The 21,405-nt window shown below is 26.6% G+C and overlaps 4 protein-coding genes across 10 annotated transcripts; 1 reads left to right on the top strand and 3 right to left on the bottom strand.

The window, feature by feature from the left end:
* Positions 1-795: 795 nt before the first annotated feature.
* LOC117212696 (dual specificity mitogen-activated protein kinase kinase 4) lies at positions 796-4,054 on the bottom strand. 2 transcript variants are annotated; one of them, XM_033457677.1, is made up of 10 exons: positions 3,866-4,054; positions 3,529-3,788; positions 3,296-3,367; positions 3,012-3,126; positions 2,826-2,915; positions 2,573-2,750; positions 2,369-2,488; positions 2,007-2,306; positions 1,700-1,926; positions 796-1,611 (listed from the first exon to the last, which is right to left on the bottom strand). In XM_033457677.1, exons 2-10 carry the CDS (start codon positions 3,569-3,571, stop codon positions 1,446-1,448), a joined length of 1,311 nt encoding a protein of 436 aa, XP_033313568.1. In that variant the 5' UTR covers positions 3,572-3,788; positions 3,866-4,054; the 3' UTR covers positions 796-1,445. The 2 variants fall into 2 exon arrangements, with proteins under 2 accessions (XP_033313568.1, XP_033313567.1); XM_033457676.1 differs by having other exon boundaries at positions 3,529-4,025.
* Positions 4,055-5,951: 1,897 nt separating this feature from the next.
* Positions 5,952-7,460, top strand: LOC117212698 (28S ribosomal protein S7, mitochondrial). Its single transcript, XM_033457685.1, has 5 exons — positions 5,952-6,153; positions 6,422-6,607; positions 6,710-6,941; positions 7,029-7,166; positions 7,342-7,460. Exons 1-5 carry the CDS (start codon positions 6,107-6,109, stop codon positions 7,420-7,422), a joined length of 684 nt encoding a protein of 227 aa, XP_033313576.1. The 5' UTR covers positions 5,952-6,106; the 3' UTR covers positions 7,423-7,460.
* A 30-nt stretch (positions 7,461-7,490) lies between these two features.
* Positions 7,491-8,452, bottom strand: LOC117212699. The gene is made up of 2 exons (XM_033457686.1): positions 7,887-8,452; positions 7,491-7,812 (listed from the first exon to the last, which is right to left on the bottom strand). Exons 1-2 carry the CDS (start codon positions 8,191-8,193, stop codon positions 7,502-7,504), a joined length of 618 nt encoding a protein of 205 aa, XP_033313577.1. The 5' UTR covers positions 8,194-8,452; the 3' UTR covers positions 7,491-7,501.
* Positions 8,453-10,376: 1,924 nt separating this feature from the next.
* Positions 10,377-20,693, bottom strand: LOC117212697 (monocyte to macrophage differentiation factor 2). Of its 6 annotated transcripts, none has more exons than XM_033457678.1 (5): positions 20,325-20,690; positions 12,854-13,099; positions 12,510-12,762; positions 12,078-12,410; positions 10,377-11,064 (listed from the first exon to the last, which is right to left on the bottom strand). In XM_033457678.1, exons 1-4 carry the CDS (start codon positions 20,396-20,398, stop codon positions 12,156-12,158), a joined length of 828 nt encoding a protein of 275 aa, XP_033313569.1. In that variant the 5' UTR covers positions 20,399-20,690; the 3' UTR covers positions 10,377-11,064; positions 12,078-12,155. The 6 variants fall into 6 exon arrangements, with proteins under 6 accessions (XP_033313569.1, XP_033313572.1, XP_033313570.1 ...); XM_033457681.1 differs by lacking the exon at positions 10,377-11,064 and adding an exon at positions 19,621-19,818 and having other exon boundaries at positions 12,138-12,410; positions 20,325-20,693; XM_033457679.1 differs by lacking the exon at positions 10,377-11,064 and adding an exon at positions 19,621-19,815 and having other exon boundaries at positions 12,138-12,410; positions 20,325-20,693.
* Between the last annotated feature and the right edge of the window lie 712 nt (positions 20,694-21,405).

Here is a 21,405-nt window from a genome sequence, read left to right as displayed (position 1 = left end):
AATTATAACATCAACTTCTGATGACACCATAGCATAACATTCTCGGTAGCTATTGTTGTCTAGCTATTCATATTTGTAGTTAAGTAACCTAAAAATTTTTATGAAGTTTATGCGCACAGAGAAACTCATGTACAATTTGAATTATTTTATCTAAATTTGAATTTTTATCATAAATACAATGCGTATGTTTGTGAATGAGTAACTGAGTAAAACTATGTTGGTGTGCAGCGTTTTAGTCAAAAGTTAAAAAATACAATTTTCTATAAAATTTAAAACAAAAAACAAAATAAAATGGAATTTCAAATTTTTGGAATACATATTTTCACGAAAGATTTTTTATTAAATTTATGAAGGTGAATCAATTTAAAAAATTAAATTCTTGTATACATTGTACGTATGTGTAACAAATGGATGCGTGGATAATATAGATTAAATAAATACTTATTATATTTGTTTATTTATGTATATCTGTGTATTGTGTGTTTTTTATTTACTCGTATGTACACATATTTAATTAATAGAAGAACTATGTTATAAAAATCAAGACATCTTTTGGTATATTTAAAAATTTAATAATGTAATTTTAAAAATAAGAAATCTATTTTTTCCAATATTATTCAACAGATTAAAAGCAAAAGACATAATTTTCTTACAACTTTACTTACATAATCCCTTTTCATAACATTAAATCAAAGAAAATAAAATTATTTTTCATACTTACTTAATACATACATTCTAATGTATATTGATAGAAAAAAGGAATAAAAAAAGTTAAATATGGTTCATATTACAACATTATGTGTGAATAGAAGTCTTTCTTATTATCCCGTGATTAAAAGATACATCAAAACAATATACTAAACTCTTAACACTTTCTTTTTTACTTATTCCAACAAGAATAATTATGTATATTCTTTTGTCTTCTTCCTGTATTAATTTGAATGGATTGACTGAAGAGTTATTATATCATGAAGTTACAAAAAGTTAAAACATAACGTTTACTTTAACATATTATGTATAATATCATTACACATCATTGAAGTATTTAATTATTGAAAAAATTTAACTTCATCATCATTACAAGTCGTCATTTAAATAATTGCAATTGATAAAAAGATGTTTTTTTTATAATTTTATAAGTGTGTTTCATTGAAATCATATCATAGTTTCAATGAGGAAGCTGATTTAGAATTTATCTTCTATACACTATTTAGTAATTGTCAACTTGTTATTAGAACACTTCTAATCACTATGTATATAAGAACTTCGTGACACAATAATATGATTCTACACAAAATGATTTATTATTGACAATGATCGACGTTGATTAATTTTACTACCTACACTAAATCGGAGTGCAAATAACCTACTCATTTACAATAATCAAATTTAAGATTTGAAAACTTATAGAAATTAAGGTACAAATATTATCTTATACTTCCGACTTAATGCCGATTAGTGGTAAAAGGTGTCAATCCCCTGAGAACCATGTTATCAAGAACACCACTTATATAAGCTGAAACATCAACAGTATCTTCTTCTGCTTTTCTGATGAAAGGATGTTCTAGTAATTTGTTGTATTTCGGCCGCTGTGTCTCTTCCTTAATTAAACTGAAATAGAACCACAGAAAAAGAAATTATTATTCAATAATGCAAAAACAAAATTTCTGCAATGCCCAATAGTGCAAAAACAATGTACCATGTATTCACAAAATTCACAAAATCCATAGTAAAATGATTTCCATTTTCATTAGGAGATAAGCGTGGTGGATCACCCTGAACTACTTGATAAAGTTGTTCAAAAACTGAATTCCACTTTGGATATGGAAAATAACCAGTCGCAATTTCCATTAATGTAATACCTAATGACCACACATCACTTCTAACGTCGTAACCCTTTGCACGTTGAGGATCTATCCTCTCTGGCTAAAAAATTATAATAAATTCAAATACTTCTAATTATTTACAAATCTTGTTAAATACTTCTCATTTATTATTATACATACAGCCATATATGGTCTACATCCAGCATCTCGAGTTCGTGCAATAGAATCTACCAACTGTCCTGATATACCAAAATCGCATAGTTTGATATTACCATGTCGATCTAACAGAATATTACTAGGTTTTACATCTCTATGAATTATTCTTAGTTTTTCCTTGAGGTAATTCAACGCCTTTACTGTGGCAACAGTAATTTTTCCTAAAATACGTTCTGGTATTCTTTCCTTTAATACCTCATGAATAAACTTATAAAATATATCTAATGAGGTGTCCATGAGTTCCATACAAATCCAACAGTCACCCTAGTCAAGACATGATATTTATTGTTAGTTATGAAAAGTTAAAAAACCTATCGCAAACTTACCTCTTTGAATAGAGCTCCATAAAATTGCACAATGCATGGACATTCATTAGACTTCATTACAACCTCTAAATCCATTAATAATTGTTTTTGCTCCCTTTCATCCACTGTGGAACGAATTCTCTATAATTGAACATAACATCATGTACTCTGTAAGCTGTTTTTAATAATAAAGTTATTTTAATACTAAGATTAAATTATATATACCTTCACAGCCATAACAGTATCACTTATCCTATGGATCATTTTATTTACAGTACCAAACCCTCCTCGTCCTATTTCTCCCAAATCTTGAAGATCTTCACTTGTAAAATCATATACTACATTTGGTGATAGCTGTAATTTTCCAGTACTTTGCATTGATTGACACATTCGTAATTTATCCCTAAAATATAATTTATTAACATGCATTTTAACAACATTAAATACTTGTATATTTAATAAATATATTTAAATATACCTTGCTTTATCAGGCAGTTCTTGTGGAACTGCAGTACAAGGTCTCACTGGTAGTTTAGGCAAAGATAAAGGTAAATTTGGACGAGAAGATCTATGATGATTAAACAAAAAAAATAGCTATATTAAAGGAAATAATTAAAAACTGCAATTTATTAAATATTATCATATTATTTATTGCATAACTTACATTGGTAAACAAGCTGCACTTCCAGTTGAATTAGAAATAGAAGAGTTTGTTGAATTATTAAGTGATATATTACTTCCTTGTGTTTGAAAATTAAGTTTGAATTGTCTTCTTTTTTCTGTTATAAAATGAACATAGATGTCATTACATTACAATGAAATGTATATGTGTTCATATAAATATGAGTGCATACATAGTGCACATACACGTGTATGTGCGTTTGCAAGTGCGTTCAATATTATATTACAATATTACAACATATATAAATACAGGTATACATGCTTTACCTGACATTTCATTTTGAACATCATTAATAGATCCAAAATCCAAATGTTGAAAATTAAATGGTCTGCTAGAACCTAAATATTAATAATATCAAACATGAATAATTTAATATATATTTGTATGTGTATGTATACTCGTAACAAAATTGTTATTTTCCATGATGCAGTTAACGTTTAGGTTATGTAAATAAAATCTTTTGTATACTTATCACTAACTTTCTAACATTACAACTTACTTTGATTCGTTGGAGTTGAAAAATTCCCCCGATTCTCCGTCATTATTTAATATTTTTAATAGCTGACTACCAAAAGAATAATTTCTTATTAAAGGCTCTCCTTTTAGGAGACCTTCCCGCAAGATTTTAACAATCTAGCATATATATTCCGCAGCGAGTGCACCATTTGTGCAATTTCGTTCTTTTGCGAACAGTGTATACAAAATCCTACTTCTTCTTTTTCAGAAATACTTAATTTCAATTGCAATTCGACTTTCTCTCTATCACAGAAGTATACTTTGCCATAAGCTTATCACAATCACTTATTTGATCATCGAAACAACGGTGGCATACGTACCATACAATGTAATATGTGGGAGTAAGTGGAAAAGAAAAATGATGATAAGTTTATATCAGTCCATACCCTATCAGAACTTCAATAATTTGGTAAAAAATTCATGTATCGAATTGCTTCTACTTGTTCATTTATTTTCGTTTTATATACATGTTTTTGGAAGTCTGGAGACTCTATGAAGGAATTCATGAACTATTATAGTTCTATGCCTCAATCATTGTAGGCGCTAGTAGCAACTTTATCAAGAAAATTACTTCTTTCTAAGATGATATCTTATGGATTAAAAATATTTGCGAATTCTCTGATATTACCACATTTGTTTCGTTACCGTTTCTCTTAGTTCAAGACTGATATTAAAATGATAAAAACTAAAGTGATAAGTAGAATTTAAAGTTTCAATTTATTGCTGTATGTTACTACATTCGTTTTTAATTTTCCCTACAGCACGCTGTTATAATTAAATTCTTTTCTAAAATACCCAGTTTGTTATACAACACAACCCATCATCAATATATTGTTACGCTACTATCGTAGAATATCGTAAGCATTCAAATAATAAGTATATTTCTATCCAGCTTTACAATAATTTATTGCAGATAAACGTAAAAATTTAATAACTTTTTTATATAGGTAAATTAGCAAAGTTCGCGTATGATATTAAGAAAAAAAATGGCTGAACTTTACTTTAGGGGTACAAAAATCATTGGCTTCTTTATTTGCAATGTTATAGTTTTTAATATATACAATTCGAAGATGCAAGTTTTAAGATACTAAAATTCTAAGATAAGAAAGCAGAGAGGAAATTCTCTCTGGTAAAATTGAGCATTTTTAGGGTATTTTAATATTACTTAACGCCATATTAGCTGCTACTTATGATCTGTCCAATGAATGGAGTCTGTAGAGCCACTGACTGCACGCGGATGGCGATCATTTTGGCGGGATAAGTCAGTCAAATGTGTATAACTATATGTATTTTGCATATGTTTAGTTTCTCGGCTTGGTATGACTTATCCTGGCTGGTTGCAGTCAAAACAGTCAAGCAAAACATGGAATTTGTATGTAGCTGAATTTGAGTTTAATTTGGGGTAATATTTATTTTCTGTTACGTTACATTAATACAAACTAATTTTTTGCGAATTTAACTACAGCTACTGATGGTACATGTACACAAAAAATAGAATCGAATTGCCGGCCAACTAAGAACTGGATGTGGAGGAGGAGTTACTTCTATGACGATGAATTTGTCCATCGCCTATGTGAAATTTTGTGACAACTCCGTCATAACATTGATTTGATGACATTGCTAGTTGAAACGACCCGAAAAGTCCACGGTCATATATACAGATCCGGGAACTCTGTTGGAGGAGATAAGACTTTTAATGTCGGGAATTGTGCTTTACAAATCGGCTAGCATAGAAGACCGATCGAGAAGTTAGGATTTTGTATGTAACACCATCCTTCGATAAAAGTATTGAAAATAAAGAATATAGATTAAACCACTGAACTTACTCAATGACTGAACTACTTATAATCTTCCACCATTTATTTAAAGTACATAATATATAGTATTTCATTTGATACAAAATGATATTAAATATGTATAATTATTTTCAACAAAACAGGTTAACAAACTTACTTATAATTTTCAAATCAAATATGTACGCATATATTTAATACTTTTATATTTGACGCGAATATGGGAAAGTAAATTGTTTTTTTTTTTAAATTATTAACACTGTTTATATTATACGTACTGCTCATTTGTGCGGGTCAACTAGACATCATCTGTGCGGTTTGTTCATTGGACATAGTATGGGTAGAAGCCAATATACCGTCAAAATAAAGTATAAAAGATCCTAAAAGTGCTCAATTTTACATAGTCATAACTTTTGAACCAATGGATTCCGCACCTTAAAATTTGCATTTTCAGATTCTACACGTCAAAAACTATGAGATTGTAAATAAAAAAGTCAATAATTTTTGAACCCCTAAGTAACCAAGTAAAGTTTAATTTGAACCAATTTTTGAACCAAGTAAAGTTTAACCTGACATTGTTAATAATAAAAATTATTGAATTGAGAAAATACCACTATGTAATGAAATTACATTTCCCAAATGTTTGTGTGAATATAACTATATAGTATATGTAACATATCGTCATCATTGACACGTATATTCACGCTTAATCTTTGTCGAAGCTCTGCACGGAATGCTATGTAGAAGTATCAAAATAAATATATAAAGATGCTCTGTGGAAGAACATTTAATTCATTAATACTATTTAGTTTAAGGTAATAGTTAAGGTATAACATGACAAATTTCAATACTGTATACATACCGTTATATATTAATTCATGTTATTTTATTTTGTAACGAATAGAAATTGATCACATAACCTTCATCGATAATACTTAATTTTAACAGTTTTATTAAAACTTTACATATTATCATCATATGTAACTATTGTTACATGATGCTAAACTTTTAAAGCTTTGCAGTAAATATTTGCAGTAAATAAATATTTAATATATAATAGTATAAAAATATTCTCTTTTGCAGGCACAATTTAGAATATGGTGTCCAATTTTATAGTGTGTTTCCTTCAAATTTTGTAGAACCAATTTATAAGAAAGATGAGCAAGAAGTAATATTTGAAGAAACAGCAGATAAAAAATTTGCTCATGTACCAATAAAACCAGCTTATACTTCTGCGACATGTTCTGAATTTCATGATAAACTGGTTAGGTAAATAATTAAATTTTTAATTTAAGTAAAAAATGTTTTTCTAGGTTTAAATAATTGATTGCCTATATTTTATATGTATTATCTGTTTTCTGTACATATCAGAAAATTCACAAATTATATTATGAGAGAAGGTAAAAAACAGTTGGCCAGAAGATTATTAGATGAAACTTTTGAAAATATTAAGATAATAAAATTGAACGAATATTACAATAGCCCACCTGAATATAGAGAAAATATCATATTGGACCCAAAAATAATTTTCTATCAAGCTGTAGAAAATTGTACACCTGTTTTAGAGCTACGGAAAATATTAAGAGGTGGAATAACTTATCAGGTACACATACAAATGTAATTTTTATTAAATAAATAATTTAATAAATAGATATTTGAAATTCGTAATATAAGAAATTAATATATATAGGTTCCTGTACCGATGAATGCAAATAGAGCTCAATTTTTATCTATGAATTGGCTAATTCGAAGTGCACAAGACAAGGGGAATGCCGAAAAACTTTCTGATGTATTGGCGAGAGAGATTATTGATGCTGCGAACAATAAAGTATATTTATAATAATTTTTTAATTTGTTATGTGGTTAAATAGTATATATGACAAAAAATTATTTTTCTTATATAAACGAATTCTTCTTTTTGAGTGTGAAATTGTGTTTAATTAACTTTTTTTTATATATAACTTTTTTTATAATTGTATATAACTAAAATGTATATTTTGCAGGGACGAGTTATTAAAAAGAAACATGATTTACATAAGCAATGTGAAGCAAATCGAGCTTATGCACATTATAGGTGGTTGTAGAAAAAAGGATAAAAATAAATTTGTTTTTTATTTGTAGTGATAATATTTATTTAATCAAGGGAATAAATATTATTGGAGATTATCCAAAAATATTAGAAAAACTAGCTTCTTCTGTGACTTTTCCATATTTTGTATACACTTTCAGTGTTTGTTTACAAGACTTAATTTTTAAGATTTTATATAACGAATTAGAAGTATTCATGAAATTTTCCGTGAAAGGAATAATATCATCGACAGTTGTCCTTAAATCTATTCTTTTACCCCAATAATTTATATATGATATTATAACATTTTGATTTTCTGAATCATCTTTATCTTTTACATATATTGTTCCAACTAAATTATTACATGTAAAACCAATAGTATGTAACATAAGGACTAACAAACAATCTAAAATGCACAGTGAATTGTATTAATAAAGGTTTAAATTCAACATAAAAATATTAGATGTTATTTCAACTTACTGCCAGCAGTAAAACTTAAATTTTCCATGGATGACATGAAATCTAACATTTGTAAAGATACAGTCACTGGTATAAGTGCACCTGCAGTAATTGTGTAATTTCGCTTAAATTTATTGAAAATATAAGGACACATGGCATAAGGAAACATATAAATTATTTTATAATCTGGAAATTTGTTTGATTTGATTGTTGATGATGTACTATACTTTTTATTTGATGCATGATTATATCGTCTAATTATATCATTAATACTATTATAGGAGTGCCATCTTAGTTGCTTGGAAAAATGGAATGTAAGTATATTCATGTGGAAGTATAAATTTTTTTATGTACAACAATGAACTAATTCAATGAATCTGCATATAATGCACTGTTAGTTCACTTAACATATATCTCTGGATTATCTATTTTCTCTTACATTAAACACATAAAAATAAGAAATTCTTCAAGCACCACAAATCTCTTTCGTTACGGCTGTGTGAACTGGTATAGTATAGGAGCTTGTGACTCCCTCTAGCGTGAATATTTTATACTATAGCAGGGTAAATTCTAGCGCAGCGAATTTAACTGTACAACACTGCAGCCAAGACAACGAACAAAAGTTTATTTAACAAATTTATTAATTAAATGTTAAAATTATTAATCATTAATATCGGTGATCACTCTCAAATTTTATATTTACCTTTCGTTACAATGGAAAAATAAGTTGTCAAAGCATAAATGATTCGTTTTGTAATATTATAAGCTCCAATGAAAGTAATTAGTATCAGTTCATTAGTATTAGTTAATAACATTTTGTGTTGTTGGGTAATGAATAACTCGTAGATTGTCATGTAAAATCCAAGCAGATAATAGGCTCTGCGACCAAGAAACTAGGATCGTTAGAACCTTCATGCTCAGAGTCTAAGTAAATTTTATGAGAGCTCAAATCTTTGTTAAAGTATTCAATCTATTATAATTTTAAATATAAATTGTTACCCAAGTTAATTTTCTTGTTGCGTATTTCTTTATTTAAACGTTGAGGTAGTTTTTCGGATTGTTTGAAGCTAAAATTCTTGAAAGTTGAAATTCTCCAAAATCTTAGAAAGGCCATACAAAACGGTTGCAGTTTTAAGGAGAAGATGAGTAGGTTGATACCTGTAGAGCGTAAACCGTTCTGCTCACTAGAGTGCACGAAATTGTAAAGATTTTTATACTTTAGATTCAGAGATGTCTAACTGTTGTTCAAGGCACGCCGTCTTTTCAACATACTTCAGTGATACTCTCTTGTTCATTTTTCTCAACATGTTAAATAAAATCCTGTAGTAGACTGTAAGGTCGTAAGGTTCTTAGTGGCAAGGTGCTTCAATGGAGAATTGAGAATTCGTTGTGCAATGCCACTCTATAAAAATAACCCGGATTTGGTTGTCTTTGTCTTTTTCTCTCTTTTCTTAATGCGATCGTATACTCGGACCAAACAGCATAGAGTTGGAAGGAAAAAGCGGCCCTACGATAATGGTAATAGAAAACAAGTTTTGTCTAACATATATGATTATTATGATTATATTATTATTATGTTGTATCTAATAAATATCTCATAAATGTTATGTAACATAAATATTCTTTTCATTACTAAAAACCTCTGCAAACTCTAAAACTGTACTATAATTTTATTTTTTTAATAAAAATTTTAATAACATTGAAATGTTTCAATCATGAATGATATTTTGAACATGATATTATTTACATATATGTTAAAAATTAATTTTGTTAATACTCTCACGCATCCTCTAAACAGTCATGCTATCGATACCCCATAGCTCGGCGGGTACCAACTTTGCAAACATTCACTAAAGGACCTAGCCAGTACTAGCAAGCAGGTCCTTGCTGAGCCATCAATTCAATCATAAATTATCGTAAGGTTAAATAGCGACGGGCTCTCTGCCATTATGTTGGCAGGAAGGTGCCTTGCCTCTAACATATTATATACATATAGATACAAATAAATAATAAAGCAATGAATCCAAAATTTGTTTAATAATAAAACTACATCAATTATTTTATAGATTTATGGTATTAGTAACATACATCACAATTACATTCCTTAATAAAATAATCATCAGAAAAGAAACAACAGTTATATTACCATTACATTTTCATAATCATAAGTTATAAGAAAAGTAGCTAAAAATACTTAAACACACTACAACAGAATATAAGATAACAGATATTTTCTTATGTTATATGTTGTGTAAAATAATAAGTTCTATATATAGATTCTACTATTTTATGTTATAGAAATTATATAATTTGTATGTATATCAGTATAATTTTGATATAATTTTTGGCACAATATTCTTGTAAATACAGGAGGTTAATGAACAGACAATTTTGATTATTTATTTCTCATTAGGTGAATGTTATGTGAATTAAATAATATTGGTTTTATAACCAACAATAAAAGCTAATTTTTATAAAAGGTTATTATAAATCTATCTAAAATTATTAAAAAATAATTGCTATACAAATACATGCTATACAGGAAGTAAATAATTTATACTAAAATGTTAGGCATCATTTACTATTACAATAGGATTCCATTTATCTGAACAATTTTTGTCAGTCTCTAATTTAACTAACATGTTGATTTATTATACAAACTTGGGCTCGCTATCATACTTTTTATATAAAATCAAATTATTATATAGAAAGTACATATATAAAGTAGAGCTTTGTTTATCTTCATTTATCACACTTTGTTTACAGATACAAGTTAATACTCAGTTTCAGATATTTGAACTTGTAGCTGATCTTCTATTATTTATTATCTAACTATTTATCGTATTCAGAACATATTTCATATGTCCCAGTGAAGGAATATGAACACATTACTGAGACGATACTATATAACAATGAAACTCAAAATTGGCTCAAATTATTGAAAAAAAATTTAATGTATCTATATCTTGGCAATATATCTTGGAAAGAAAAAGAATAATACTAAATCTTAGTAAAAAATGTAATATCCTCAAACGACTGAAAATGGGCGAATCAACTTTGTCATCAGAATATAATATTGACAAATCAACCATATTGGGAATACAATCCAGTGAAGCTAAGTAAAATATACTTATTAAAGAAAAAAACAGATGTAAAAAAGCGTAGTTAACCTTCATACATATGTCTTCTATGTGTCCATCTGCAAGAAAATAAAAATATCAAATTTTGTTCTCATCGACATCAATTCAACACTTGTTTGACAAGTTTTTTCGTACAGAAGATAACCTAACTCCTAATAATGCTATAATAAGTGTATGAATATGGAATGATGTAAATATAATAAATATCATCACCATGTTCTAATAACTTAAACAGATTGAAACGCACAAAATCCCAAAACGTAAAAAGATATGAACAAAAAAAAAAGAGACAAAGGAATGAGTTGAAATTCAGTTATTTGAATAAGTGCAATAGAGAATCACTAAACTTCTATCATATCAATGAACCAATTATCTAAATTATGTTATTACTATTTCCCAATATGTTCGGATGAACGTAGTTTTATTATGTAATACTCCATTTCATTATATCTAAATTTAAAACTATTATTAAAGCGTGTAAAGTTACTTTTCTAATACAAATACGTAGAAATTCATATTTTACAAATAACAATTCTATGATAGCTGAATATTTTCTTTACCACTTTAGTTATATTTTGACAAACATCCACAATTCAAGAATATAATTTTTATATGTATATTTCAGGTACTTAACCCTCCGAAGATCGTGGTTGATCTGACAGATACAGGTAAGATTTAATTCTAAATATTTCTAAATTTATAATTGTTCATTCTTTATATTTAAATATAGTTTATATATACTGTAAATATATCTATATATTATACTTTATATTAATTTTAGTACAATTAAAGACTTTTCATATATTTATCATATACAGCCTTTTCGCAAAAATAAGCACTGTATAGATTTTAAGTTACTGTATCTATCAAATACACCGCGACCTCTGAAGGAATTTTTACGACCGCGACCTCCGCAGGGTTAATATAATTACTTTTTAAAATTAGTACATTCACCATATTAGATAATCTCTATTTCTCAAAAAATTTAAATAATAGAGATATCTCTCTTTTAATAGTTTTAGTCTCACAATTGTAAATTAATATTTGAAGATTAAAAAGAAATAATACTTACTTTTTCAATTTTATATTAAAAATTCTCATTTGTAAAATTTTGATGCGATACAAAATTAATGTAATAAAAAATTCGATTTTATAACTCTTCAGTATGAGATTTTAACAGTTTTGGTAATGATGATACATCTGCTGTCATAAAATTATCTGACAGACAGACTGCAGGAAAGACATGATTTAGTATGGCATAATAATGAAAACCAGCTGCTACAGCAACAAAAAGGTGCCAAATTGCATGTGCACATGGTATTCTTCCATCAGATTTAAAAAACGCAATGCCAAAAATATAAAACAGTCCTCCCAATTTTAATTCAGTAATGTTATATTGATGATACTGTAAGTATTAAGGTATAAATTTTTAAATAATGTATGATCATTATTATCTAACATTCTTAGTCATAGTCTTATTTTCAATGTATAATTATATACTTACTGCATTAATAATTGCATAACTAGGACCAATTCCTATAATTAAATAAAAAATTGTTTCTAACATTTTATATTGTTCATGGAAGATTTGTTGATACAGTATACCCAATATTGCCATAATCCAAACAACATAACGCATTGTAAATAATAATTCATCATTTGGAAAGTGATCTACATTTAACCAAGGAAAATAACTAGCAGCAATAAAAATGTAAATCATGGCACGATCACAACGATGAAGTGTTTCTTTAAGGTGTCTGTAATATAATTATTTGTTATTTCATTAACACAAAATGATGGACAAAGTTATATAAACTAAACTAAGTTAAAATATGTAATAGTAAGTACCTATTATTATTGCAGTAATGTACACTATGGAAAAATGTTGAGACCGTAAAAATAAGAATCAAGGATGTGCCATATACATAAGCTGATACCAATTGGGTCCATGTCATAGAGCGGCGAACCAATTCCAAGCTACCTATAACTGATGGTACAACCCAAATCCCATGAGTAGCTACATTTGCCATGTGTTCTACAGAAGTAGGTATATATGCTTCGTTACTACATGCCGGAGGATTCATCCATTTTATTCTGTAAGAATTTAATACATTGTTTTAGTACAATTTATTGCTTTTTGATATATTTATTTTTATTCACTAAATATTAAAGTATTGTATATCGTATATTATATATTTAACATCGTAAAATGTTTAATATATGTTTAATATTTATAATGTACAAGGAAGGAAATGTTCAAAGTAGTATAAATATTTTATTCCGAAAAAATAAAAAGTTGTTCATACACAGTGTGTTATTAAAATTACAGTTATTAAACTTATAGTAAAAGAAATTTTCTGAATTTTGAAATTCAGAATTTAGTACATGTTTTTCAAGAACATTAAATTTTCACGATTTTCTCGAAAATGAGATCCCCAACGTACTTTTGTTATTTTCGATTTTATCTTATTTTAAACCATATTTTCACTTGTAACACAAATTTGGAACCACAGTGTATAATTATTATAATATATTTATACAATTATATTGATATATATGTTAGTATAATTATAATACATATATATATAAAAGAGCTGCATTAAGGGGCTATGCTACCATTGCAGCTTTAAAAATAAATCCTACGAAATAATGCGGAAAAAGAGATTTTGAGAAAAATCATACTATATAATAACCAAATTTTATATCGCTTAAACTAAACACGTATTAATCTTTTCAAGAAAAGCTTCTGATTTGCATTATACCTTAGATTTCTTCATTGGCTTGAAGCAATAGAATATCCGTAAATAAGTATTTATTCGGAGGTTAAATTATCTTTCAAGGTCTTTTTAGAAAATTCTTCATGATTCTCAGAACTTCTGAATCTTATAATGTTCAGCTAATTGATGAAGTTGTGCAAATCACATTATCGCATTAGCTGCAATTTTTGCCAAAGTTACATTGATTTTACAGCATGCAATGTTCAAGTACATACAGATTAAAAAAGGTTAAAATATTTTACAAGACCAAATACAAGTGATTATTACAAGTGTAAGCATATCTAAAAGAAAACTATATAGTAATTTACTTTACATAATAATTACTTTTCATACGATTATGAAATATTAAATTTTTGAACTGTGTTTCATATTCTTTGCAATTGTATAAAAAGAAAACATTCATTATAAAAGAGATATGAAATTTCTAGAAAATAGAGTCAATCCATATCAACTGATACATTATCACGAATATGAAATAAATAAAAGGATTATATTATAGTATAACATATATATATAAATAAATTATTCTTAAGAATAATATATGCCTTTAAATGTATTATCAATGTTCCACAATCGAATTAAAAATAATGTAGAAGGTTTAAATATCCATAGGAAAAATAAAAGTATTAAAAAAAAAAATCAAAATTATAAATTAAAAATGTTTTATTTTCGTATGTATTATGTATCACAAGTAACTGATAGTATGAGGATGAGGAAAATGTTAAACGCATTTTCCTTAAAACCATATTTTCTGAAGTAGCTTTAATAATAATTTGAATATCGTTCAACAATTCTGATCTTTGGCTATAATGTTCTAAATAACGTTATTTATGGTATAAAATGCAACATTGCGTTGCTTGAGGAAAGGTGCCATGTATGAAGTCTTCCCCTTTGCTGTATCGTGGGCTAAGCGAATTCCAATGCAAGTGCGACGCCTGTCTGGGATATTGAGATACTCTCACTCGAAGATGGTATCCCGCTAGGGGTAGCCATCCACATGTTAATTAACAATAAAGCTAGAAAAATTTACCGAATGTCCAGCTGGAGAAAATGCAAAGTACAAATTAAAAAAAAAAACTGAGATACTTTAACGGTTCTTACCCTGTGATTATTAATGTATTATTTGAATAAAAAATATTTGGTATATGTATTATATTTATAATGAATCTCTCTTCTTCAAATTTGAAGGTTGTTGATGAGCAGTCGATGAATATAATAACTACATACATATTTGACACATTAGATCTTGAATTAACTTATTTAAATTTTGAAGTAAGTCTTGGAGATCCACGGCAACGAAAAATTATGTAAAGGAAAGTCCGTGGTAAACAAAAGGTTAAGAACCGCCGCTCTAGCTCTAGCATTCTTTGTAATTGTCAACATGGAAGAACATCCCATTTGTACACTAGCATTTTATATCAACTATAAATCCTACTAAATTTCATTCACAGAATTCATAAAGTCTCGGTTTTGATTAATAGATGAATTTGTTAAAATTTATTACCATTTTTTAGAATTGGTTCAAGTAGAAATTTTGAAAAAGTGAAAAATTTTTAAATACATAAATTTTATTGTTCTATAACCACACAGTTATTGGTTGTCTCATGGTAATTAGTAGATTGATATAACTCGTTTTCCTGTATTCTTCAACGGTGCTACGTTTCGGTCAGTTGTTTAAGAAAAACTGATCAAGATATGATCAGGTTATTTCGCTGTATTTAATTTTCGTATCGAGTTCAATTATCATATTACTACTGTATTTATATTCTTATTATTTCATTAAAATAAATAAAAGAAATGGCATGAGATTTAATTTGGTTGACTTCATGATTACACAATCGAAAAGCCAAATGACGCCAAGTATCTCGGGTACGATAAATTTTAGGACAAATATGCCTTATTACTTCTATGCTAAGAGCTCGTTATTCTATCGAATTTAAACATGAAAAATTGAATATTCCATTTGACAAAAACAGCTTTGGCGTCTTCCTAATCTTTTTGACATCTCTACTTGTAAAGAAATTATTGTTATCATATTATGCATTTCTTTTTAAAGCTTACAATTTTCAGAAGTAATATTTTCGTTTATTATTTGAAATAATTTGAAATATTTGAAAATATTTCAGATAGTTGGTGAAATATTCGCGTAATAATACGCGTGGTCAAGAGCAAAATGCATTGAAACAAAGTTTATGATGCCCACCTAACGGTCAAATTGTCGATCTCAACTGATGTATAGAAAAAGTTTTAGTGAAAACGGCTTTCCCTTAAACTTAAAACATGTGGATTACCTGTAAAACCGTTAACTCTATGTCATCGTCAGCCTAGCCATAATTTCAAACATTTTTAGCATTTGGCGACACATTTTTCCTTTGCGTGCATAACGTCACTTGGTTTAATTATTAGACCTATGACGATTGGGGAGTAATTACATACTTCGAAAAATAAAAGACGTGCTAGGATACAAGGAAGAGGAAATTTAAATGGAGGAATTTTCGTTTAATAAAGAATCTTCTACAGGGTATTTTACCTAACTTGATCATCTTAAATATCTCGGTTATTTTTTATGATAGGAAAAAATATCAGAGGAAGAGAATATTCGGTTTGAAGGGACAAATGTGGTGATAGCTAAAAAATTTCTTCGAGGCCAGTCTTTTTCGAGATTTTAAAGTCATCAAAGTATTTTTAAATGAAACTACATATTTTCATTATAACAGTCTTATAACTCCCCAAAAAAATTCAACGATGTGGAATATGTTGACCTTTACGTAACCTTCAACGAGAAAAAAAATACGTATATGTATAATATTCACATATTGTTTCAATTAATATTTTTACTATTTTATTTTTCAACTACTTACAATGTGCCTGTTTATATGTTTGTAATTTTATCTAAGTCAAGCATCATTTTATGCGAAAATACGTTAAACAATGTTTTAATGTATTACGATTAAGTCGAAACCAAGGTCATATTAGGCATGTTTATACGAATCTTTTTTAACATTTTTATGTCCTGAATTTATCTCTGCTGTATTTCTCATATACATCGGGGCACACTATATAATAGATTAATATATACATGTTCCTAGTATATAATCTCAATGTGTTCAATGAACGATGATTAATATTAAGCGGTACAGACGGTTATACGTTCATCGAACTCTCAGTAATCTTATATATAGTATATATATAATATATAACTCTATAATATATATATATACATTTTTTTTAACTTTTAACTGCTTTTATTTTGCGAAAAGTACAAAATTCTAATTATAATTTGAATTTTATGAAATTTTACTGCTTATTCGAACTCATTATTTCATTGCATGAATTATAGTAAATTAAGAGATAATAAAGAAAATTAACCGTGCGAAATTAATATTACACTGATGTTAAATGAAAATTATAGTTTTGAAATATTGTTCCAAGAATTGCTGGTTGTATAGCTCACATTCTTGGCTCACTCACCACATACTGTTTACATACGTTGGGGATAAGAGTAAGAAATATCAAGAGCAGACAAGATAATACATATGTAGAAAAAAAATTATTTAAATAATATTTATAGTTTTGTATCAATATTTCCACAAAGTTATTCCAAAATTCAAAACTTAAAATAGTACACAGTTATTTATTTTGTCATAGTGTAAAGAAATATACAGATTGCCCCGTTAATTAATACAAGAAATAAATATTTTTCACTAAAAAATATTACTTTTTAATGAAAACGTAAGTAAAAAATAGATATAATTATTAAATAGAACTTTTTTTTCATGAAAAGCAGCTTTGAAAATTTGTTATAACATTAATTTAATTTAAAATTATTCGAATAATTTGAATTATAGTTTACCATTTTTCTATTATCACAAATAAAAAAATTGTACTGTATAAAAATTATGAAAAGTATAATCAGTAGAAACATATATACATGAAAAATGTCTATTTATCCGATATAACGACATTGCTCGTATATGTTACCTATTTTACTTATAACGTAAGCATTAGTATGCTCCTCTTAGGTAAAAAATGGTATATACAATATTTCTATTTATCTGTGAATTATTCACATTAGTTTTTTAATTCTTAACTTTAAATGCTAATACTTTCTAATGTAACTACAAAAAAAAAAGAAAATGCACAGAATATTTTTCTATATTATATATGCGTATTCAAATACAAAAATGTATATATATGCTATTATATAAATTGTGCAATGCTTTTTGTGCGTATCGTATCACGAAATCGTCGAATAAAGTTCATATTTGCGCGTCATTTCTATGATTTACAGTTATCCATTAATTAACTGTAGAAATTGAAATATTTTATAAGAAAAAATTTATTTGAAATAATAATTATTTCTTCTAATTGTTCATTATTTCTTACATTATCGTTTAGTATTTATTATATTATTGTGTACAATTAATTTTATAATGTTTTTTAGATATTTCAATATAAATTGAGCTATGAACTAAAAATATGAACGTCATTAATCGACAGCCAATAGCCGCAGCCGCAGCAATCACTTTCTGTTTGCTGTCTCATCTCGTTAGACAAACTATACATCCATCTGTTTTAACGATTTTAACTAATGCCATATATATTTTTATCTTTTGGATACAAGAAATCATAAATTAACGCTATAATAAAAAAAAGGTTTACCTAGCTTACAGAAAAAATTTTTATTTTTCTTCTTATGAAATTTAATCATTTTATACAAATGATTAATTTTGATTTTCTCGAAAAAAGCGTTTACTTAAATCATAATTTTATAGAAAAATAAGTATAAACTCATTATTATTAATCCTTTTTTTTTAATCTTGTTAACAAATTTAGAATGCTACTCATTTACTTGCAAACTTATTGTTATTCTAAATAAAAATGATTGATAATTTTGACATTTTTCATGGTTATAAGAAAGATAATGTTTTCAGATAAAGAAATATTGAGAATTGCAGTTATTTCATATTCCGCAATAAAAATATGAGTGACTTTAGTAAATATGAGATTGATTCTTTTAAAAAGTTACTATCCAAATTAGAATTTTTATTAGTAACTGCTCAATTACTAATAAAGCTGAAAGAAAAAAATGCTACATATACATATATACAAATAAACTATAGATACAATATAGAGTTAGAATATAAAATATGGAAAAAGAAATGTTTAAAAAATGTGAAAGAAATTATAAACTGAAGACGTATAGAAGACGATTAAAAATTATATCACAAAAAAGACAATTAAATCGTATAAATCTACCATAAAAAAATTAAAATAAGAACATACATATATATGTATACATTGTCCCAATGAACAAATTACAATTCTTGCTCTGTATTTTTTAAGGCATATAAAGCATATAATGTAAATCTAGAAAGTATTGAAAAAAAAAATAATGATAATAAATCAGTATTCCTCTTATAAGAAATATACAGGATGTTTATTCTAATGTTTTACTTAATTCTTTATTTATTTATTACAATGTAACATAAAAACTTACTAACAACTTAGTATGAAAATGAAATGTAAAAATATTTGTTTCCATAATAAATCAAAAATCTCCTTGAGTTCTTTAAATAAAGCAGTCAAAAGTATGAAATTAATATTTTTTTGTTTGTTATACAATATATTTTTATCAATAGTAGCATAAGACTTGTTTGATATTAATATGTGTAAGTAACATATAACAGTGACATAATAAACATAGGATTTTATAAATACACACAAATAATAAATAAAACAAAAGATTCCATATTATTTTAAAAATTGGGAAATGTGTACTAAAGTTTATATAAATGTCAATACACAAATATATATAATACCTACTTGTCAACCTACATTTGATGATAACACACGTTCCATATATTCCAAAACATTGTAAAGATTTAATAGTTCAGTATCCATATAAATTGGATCTTCTATAGATAACATTACTTGATGAAATTACTTCTTTGTCCACTTATAAGCAGAACAGCAATGCATTTCATTTAAATAGGCCCAATTAAAATTTCCAATGCATGCAAAGTTTTAATTCTACTAGCAAACAGGATAAGAATTAAAAAGTATAATGGAGGAAATTTATTCGTAGAGAATGTATATAAAAATGCAGGAAAATGATTTCTTATTTTTAAATTTATTAGATAGAATACTTTTTCATTGTACAACAGTTACGTAAAATCTTAAATTTCTTATGTAAAAGTATTATTAAAACCAGTTATATTATATAAGAAAATAAACTTTTATGGTTTCATACAGATATACAAAGGAAATACAATATACGATAACATGCTACATTAAAAATATAAAGTATTATTTTTTAGAATACTTTATAAATAAGGATAAAAGCTAAAATTTGTCATTAAAGATATAAATAGGATATCATGCAAAAATGAAATATAATCAAATATTTTCTTATAATGTTAAACATGAATTTAAACAGCCATTGTTTCACTAGTTGCAAAAATTAAGCAAGTTAACAAGATACTAAATGTGGAAACGGTTAACATTTGTTAATTAATATTAGTTGTGTTGTTATATCTTACTCTTTAATGCGTTGAAATCGAAAAAGATTTTTTATTGGTGCTGCAACGAATTGATGAAGACCAAACATATCCATATTTCCCAGAAATTCAGCACATATAAGTACATAAAACCTCAATGCAACAAATCAGTTTGATGATTAATGTAAATTATTAATTTACGCGATACTTATTTCTTTTTTACCTCATGCTTCATATTTTCAAATTATACACATAAAATATTAAATATTGACAGAACTAATATGTCTCTTATATTAAATGATTTATTCATTCATCATTAACACTACCGCTATCGTTGTCGCAGCACTACTGAATACTGAACCAAACGTTCTTTAACCACTGCAACTAACCAATATGAAGGCCAATGAAGGCGATAGGATAGAAGCAGAAGAAAGAGTAAGAAGTAAGCATGTACATATGTATATAGATATTTATAAAAAGTATGTACCTAGATATAACTATCGAGTTACACTAGATCGCATTATTTTTCAATCCTTATTTACGTTCAACATTCTTACTAAATAGTAAATTTATATTCATATTACTTTGTTCATAAATTAAAATACTCGTAAACTTTTATGCGTATATGATAATTTATAAAATTATTAACAGATAGTAATAGGATAATGGAAAAGTAGTAGATTAGTAGATAATCTTTACAGTACAGTAGAGTAGTAGATATGTTATATATATCTAGTTTATGAAACATGACATCTGTATAAGATTATACTTAATATATATTAGTTAATGCTATATATAATAACGACATATGCACATACGTATTATTAGCTGATATTTTTTAATTATCCTTTTGAATAATCTTTTTTCGTAGTTTCATTTGGAATTTAATTAACTCGAATTAAGGTTCATATATATGAACCTTAGATATGTACTGAGTCTCTAGATCATTTTAATGAGATTAAATAATTATACAGATAATTATTTAATGGTTAGACAGTAATTCTTTTTCAGTATGTATATTTGTTTTGTATTAAGAGTCATAATTTAAGAAAGAAAGAATTCAAAAAGTAGTTTTTAACTTCAGTTTAAATTTTAAGTGTACTTTATATTTATAAAATAATTT

This window comes from Bombus bifarius, unplaced genomic scaffold, assembly GCF_011952205.1.
Source record: "Bombus bifarius isolate JDL3187 unplaced genomic scaffold, Bbif_JDL3187 scf7180000008358, whole genome shotgun sequence".
Classification (NCBI taxonomy): domain Eukaryota; kingdom Metazoa; phylum Arthropoda; class Insecta; order Hymenoptera; family Apidae; genus Bombus; species Bombus bifarius.
This window is presented reverse-complemented; position numbering and strand designations above follow the sequence as displayed.

Excerpts from the sequence above, each read along its gene's own strand:
- LOC117212696 (XM_033457677.1), bottom strand. The coding sequence starts at position 3,571 with ATGACGGAGAATCGGGGGAATTTTTCAACTCCAACGAATCAAA. Across the intron at positions 2,751-2,825 it reads GAACTGCCTGATAAAGCAAG|GGATAAATTACGAATGTGTC; the intron begins GTATATTTAAAT and ends ATTATATTTTAG. Across the intron at positions 2,307-2,368 it reads ATGGAGCTCTATTCAAAGAG|GGTGACTGTTGGATTTGTAT; the intron begins GTAAGTTTGCGA and ends TGTCTTGACTAG.
- LOC117212698 (XM_033457685.1), top strand. The coding sequence starts at position 6,107 with ATGCTCTGTGGAAGAACATTTAATTCATTAATACTATTTAGTTTAAG. Across the intron at positions 6,154-6,421 it reads TTAATACTATTTAGTTTAAG|GCACAATTTAGAATATGGTG; the intron begins GTAATAGTTAAG and ends TCTCTTTTGCAG. Across the intron at positions 6,942-7,028 it reads GAGGTGGAATAACTTATCAG|GTTCCTGTACCGATGAATGC; the intron begins GTACACATACAA and ends TAATATATATAG.
- LOC117212697 (XM_033457678.1), bottom strand. The coding sequence starts at position 20,398 with ATGGATATGTTTGGTCTTCATCAATTCGTTGCAGCACCAATAAAAAAT. Across the intron at positions 13,100-20,324 it reads CGATTTCAACGCATTAAAGA|AATAAAATGGATGAATCCTC; the intron begins GTAAGATATAAC and ends AAATTCTTACAG. Across the intron at positions 12,763-12,853 it reads CATTACTGCAATAATAATAG|ACACCTTAAAGAAACACTTC; the intron begins GTACTTACTATT and ends ATTATATTACAG.
- LOC117212699 (XM_033457686.1), bottom strand. The coding sequence starts at position 8,193 with ATGAATATACTTACATTCCATTTTTCCAAGCAACTAAGATGGCACTCC. Across the intron at positions 7,813-7,886 it reads TTTAAGTTTTACTGCTGGCA|ATTGTTTGTTAGTCCTTATG; the intron begins GTAAGTTGAAAT and ends TGTGCATTTTAG.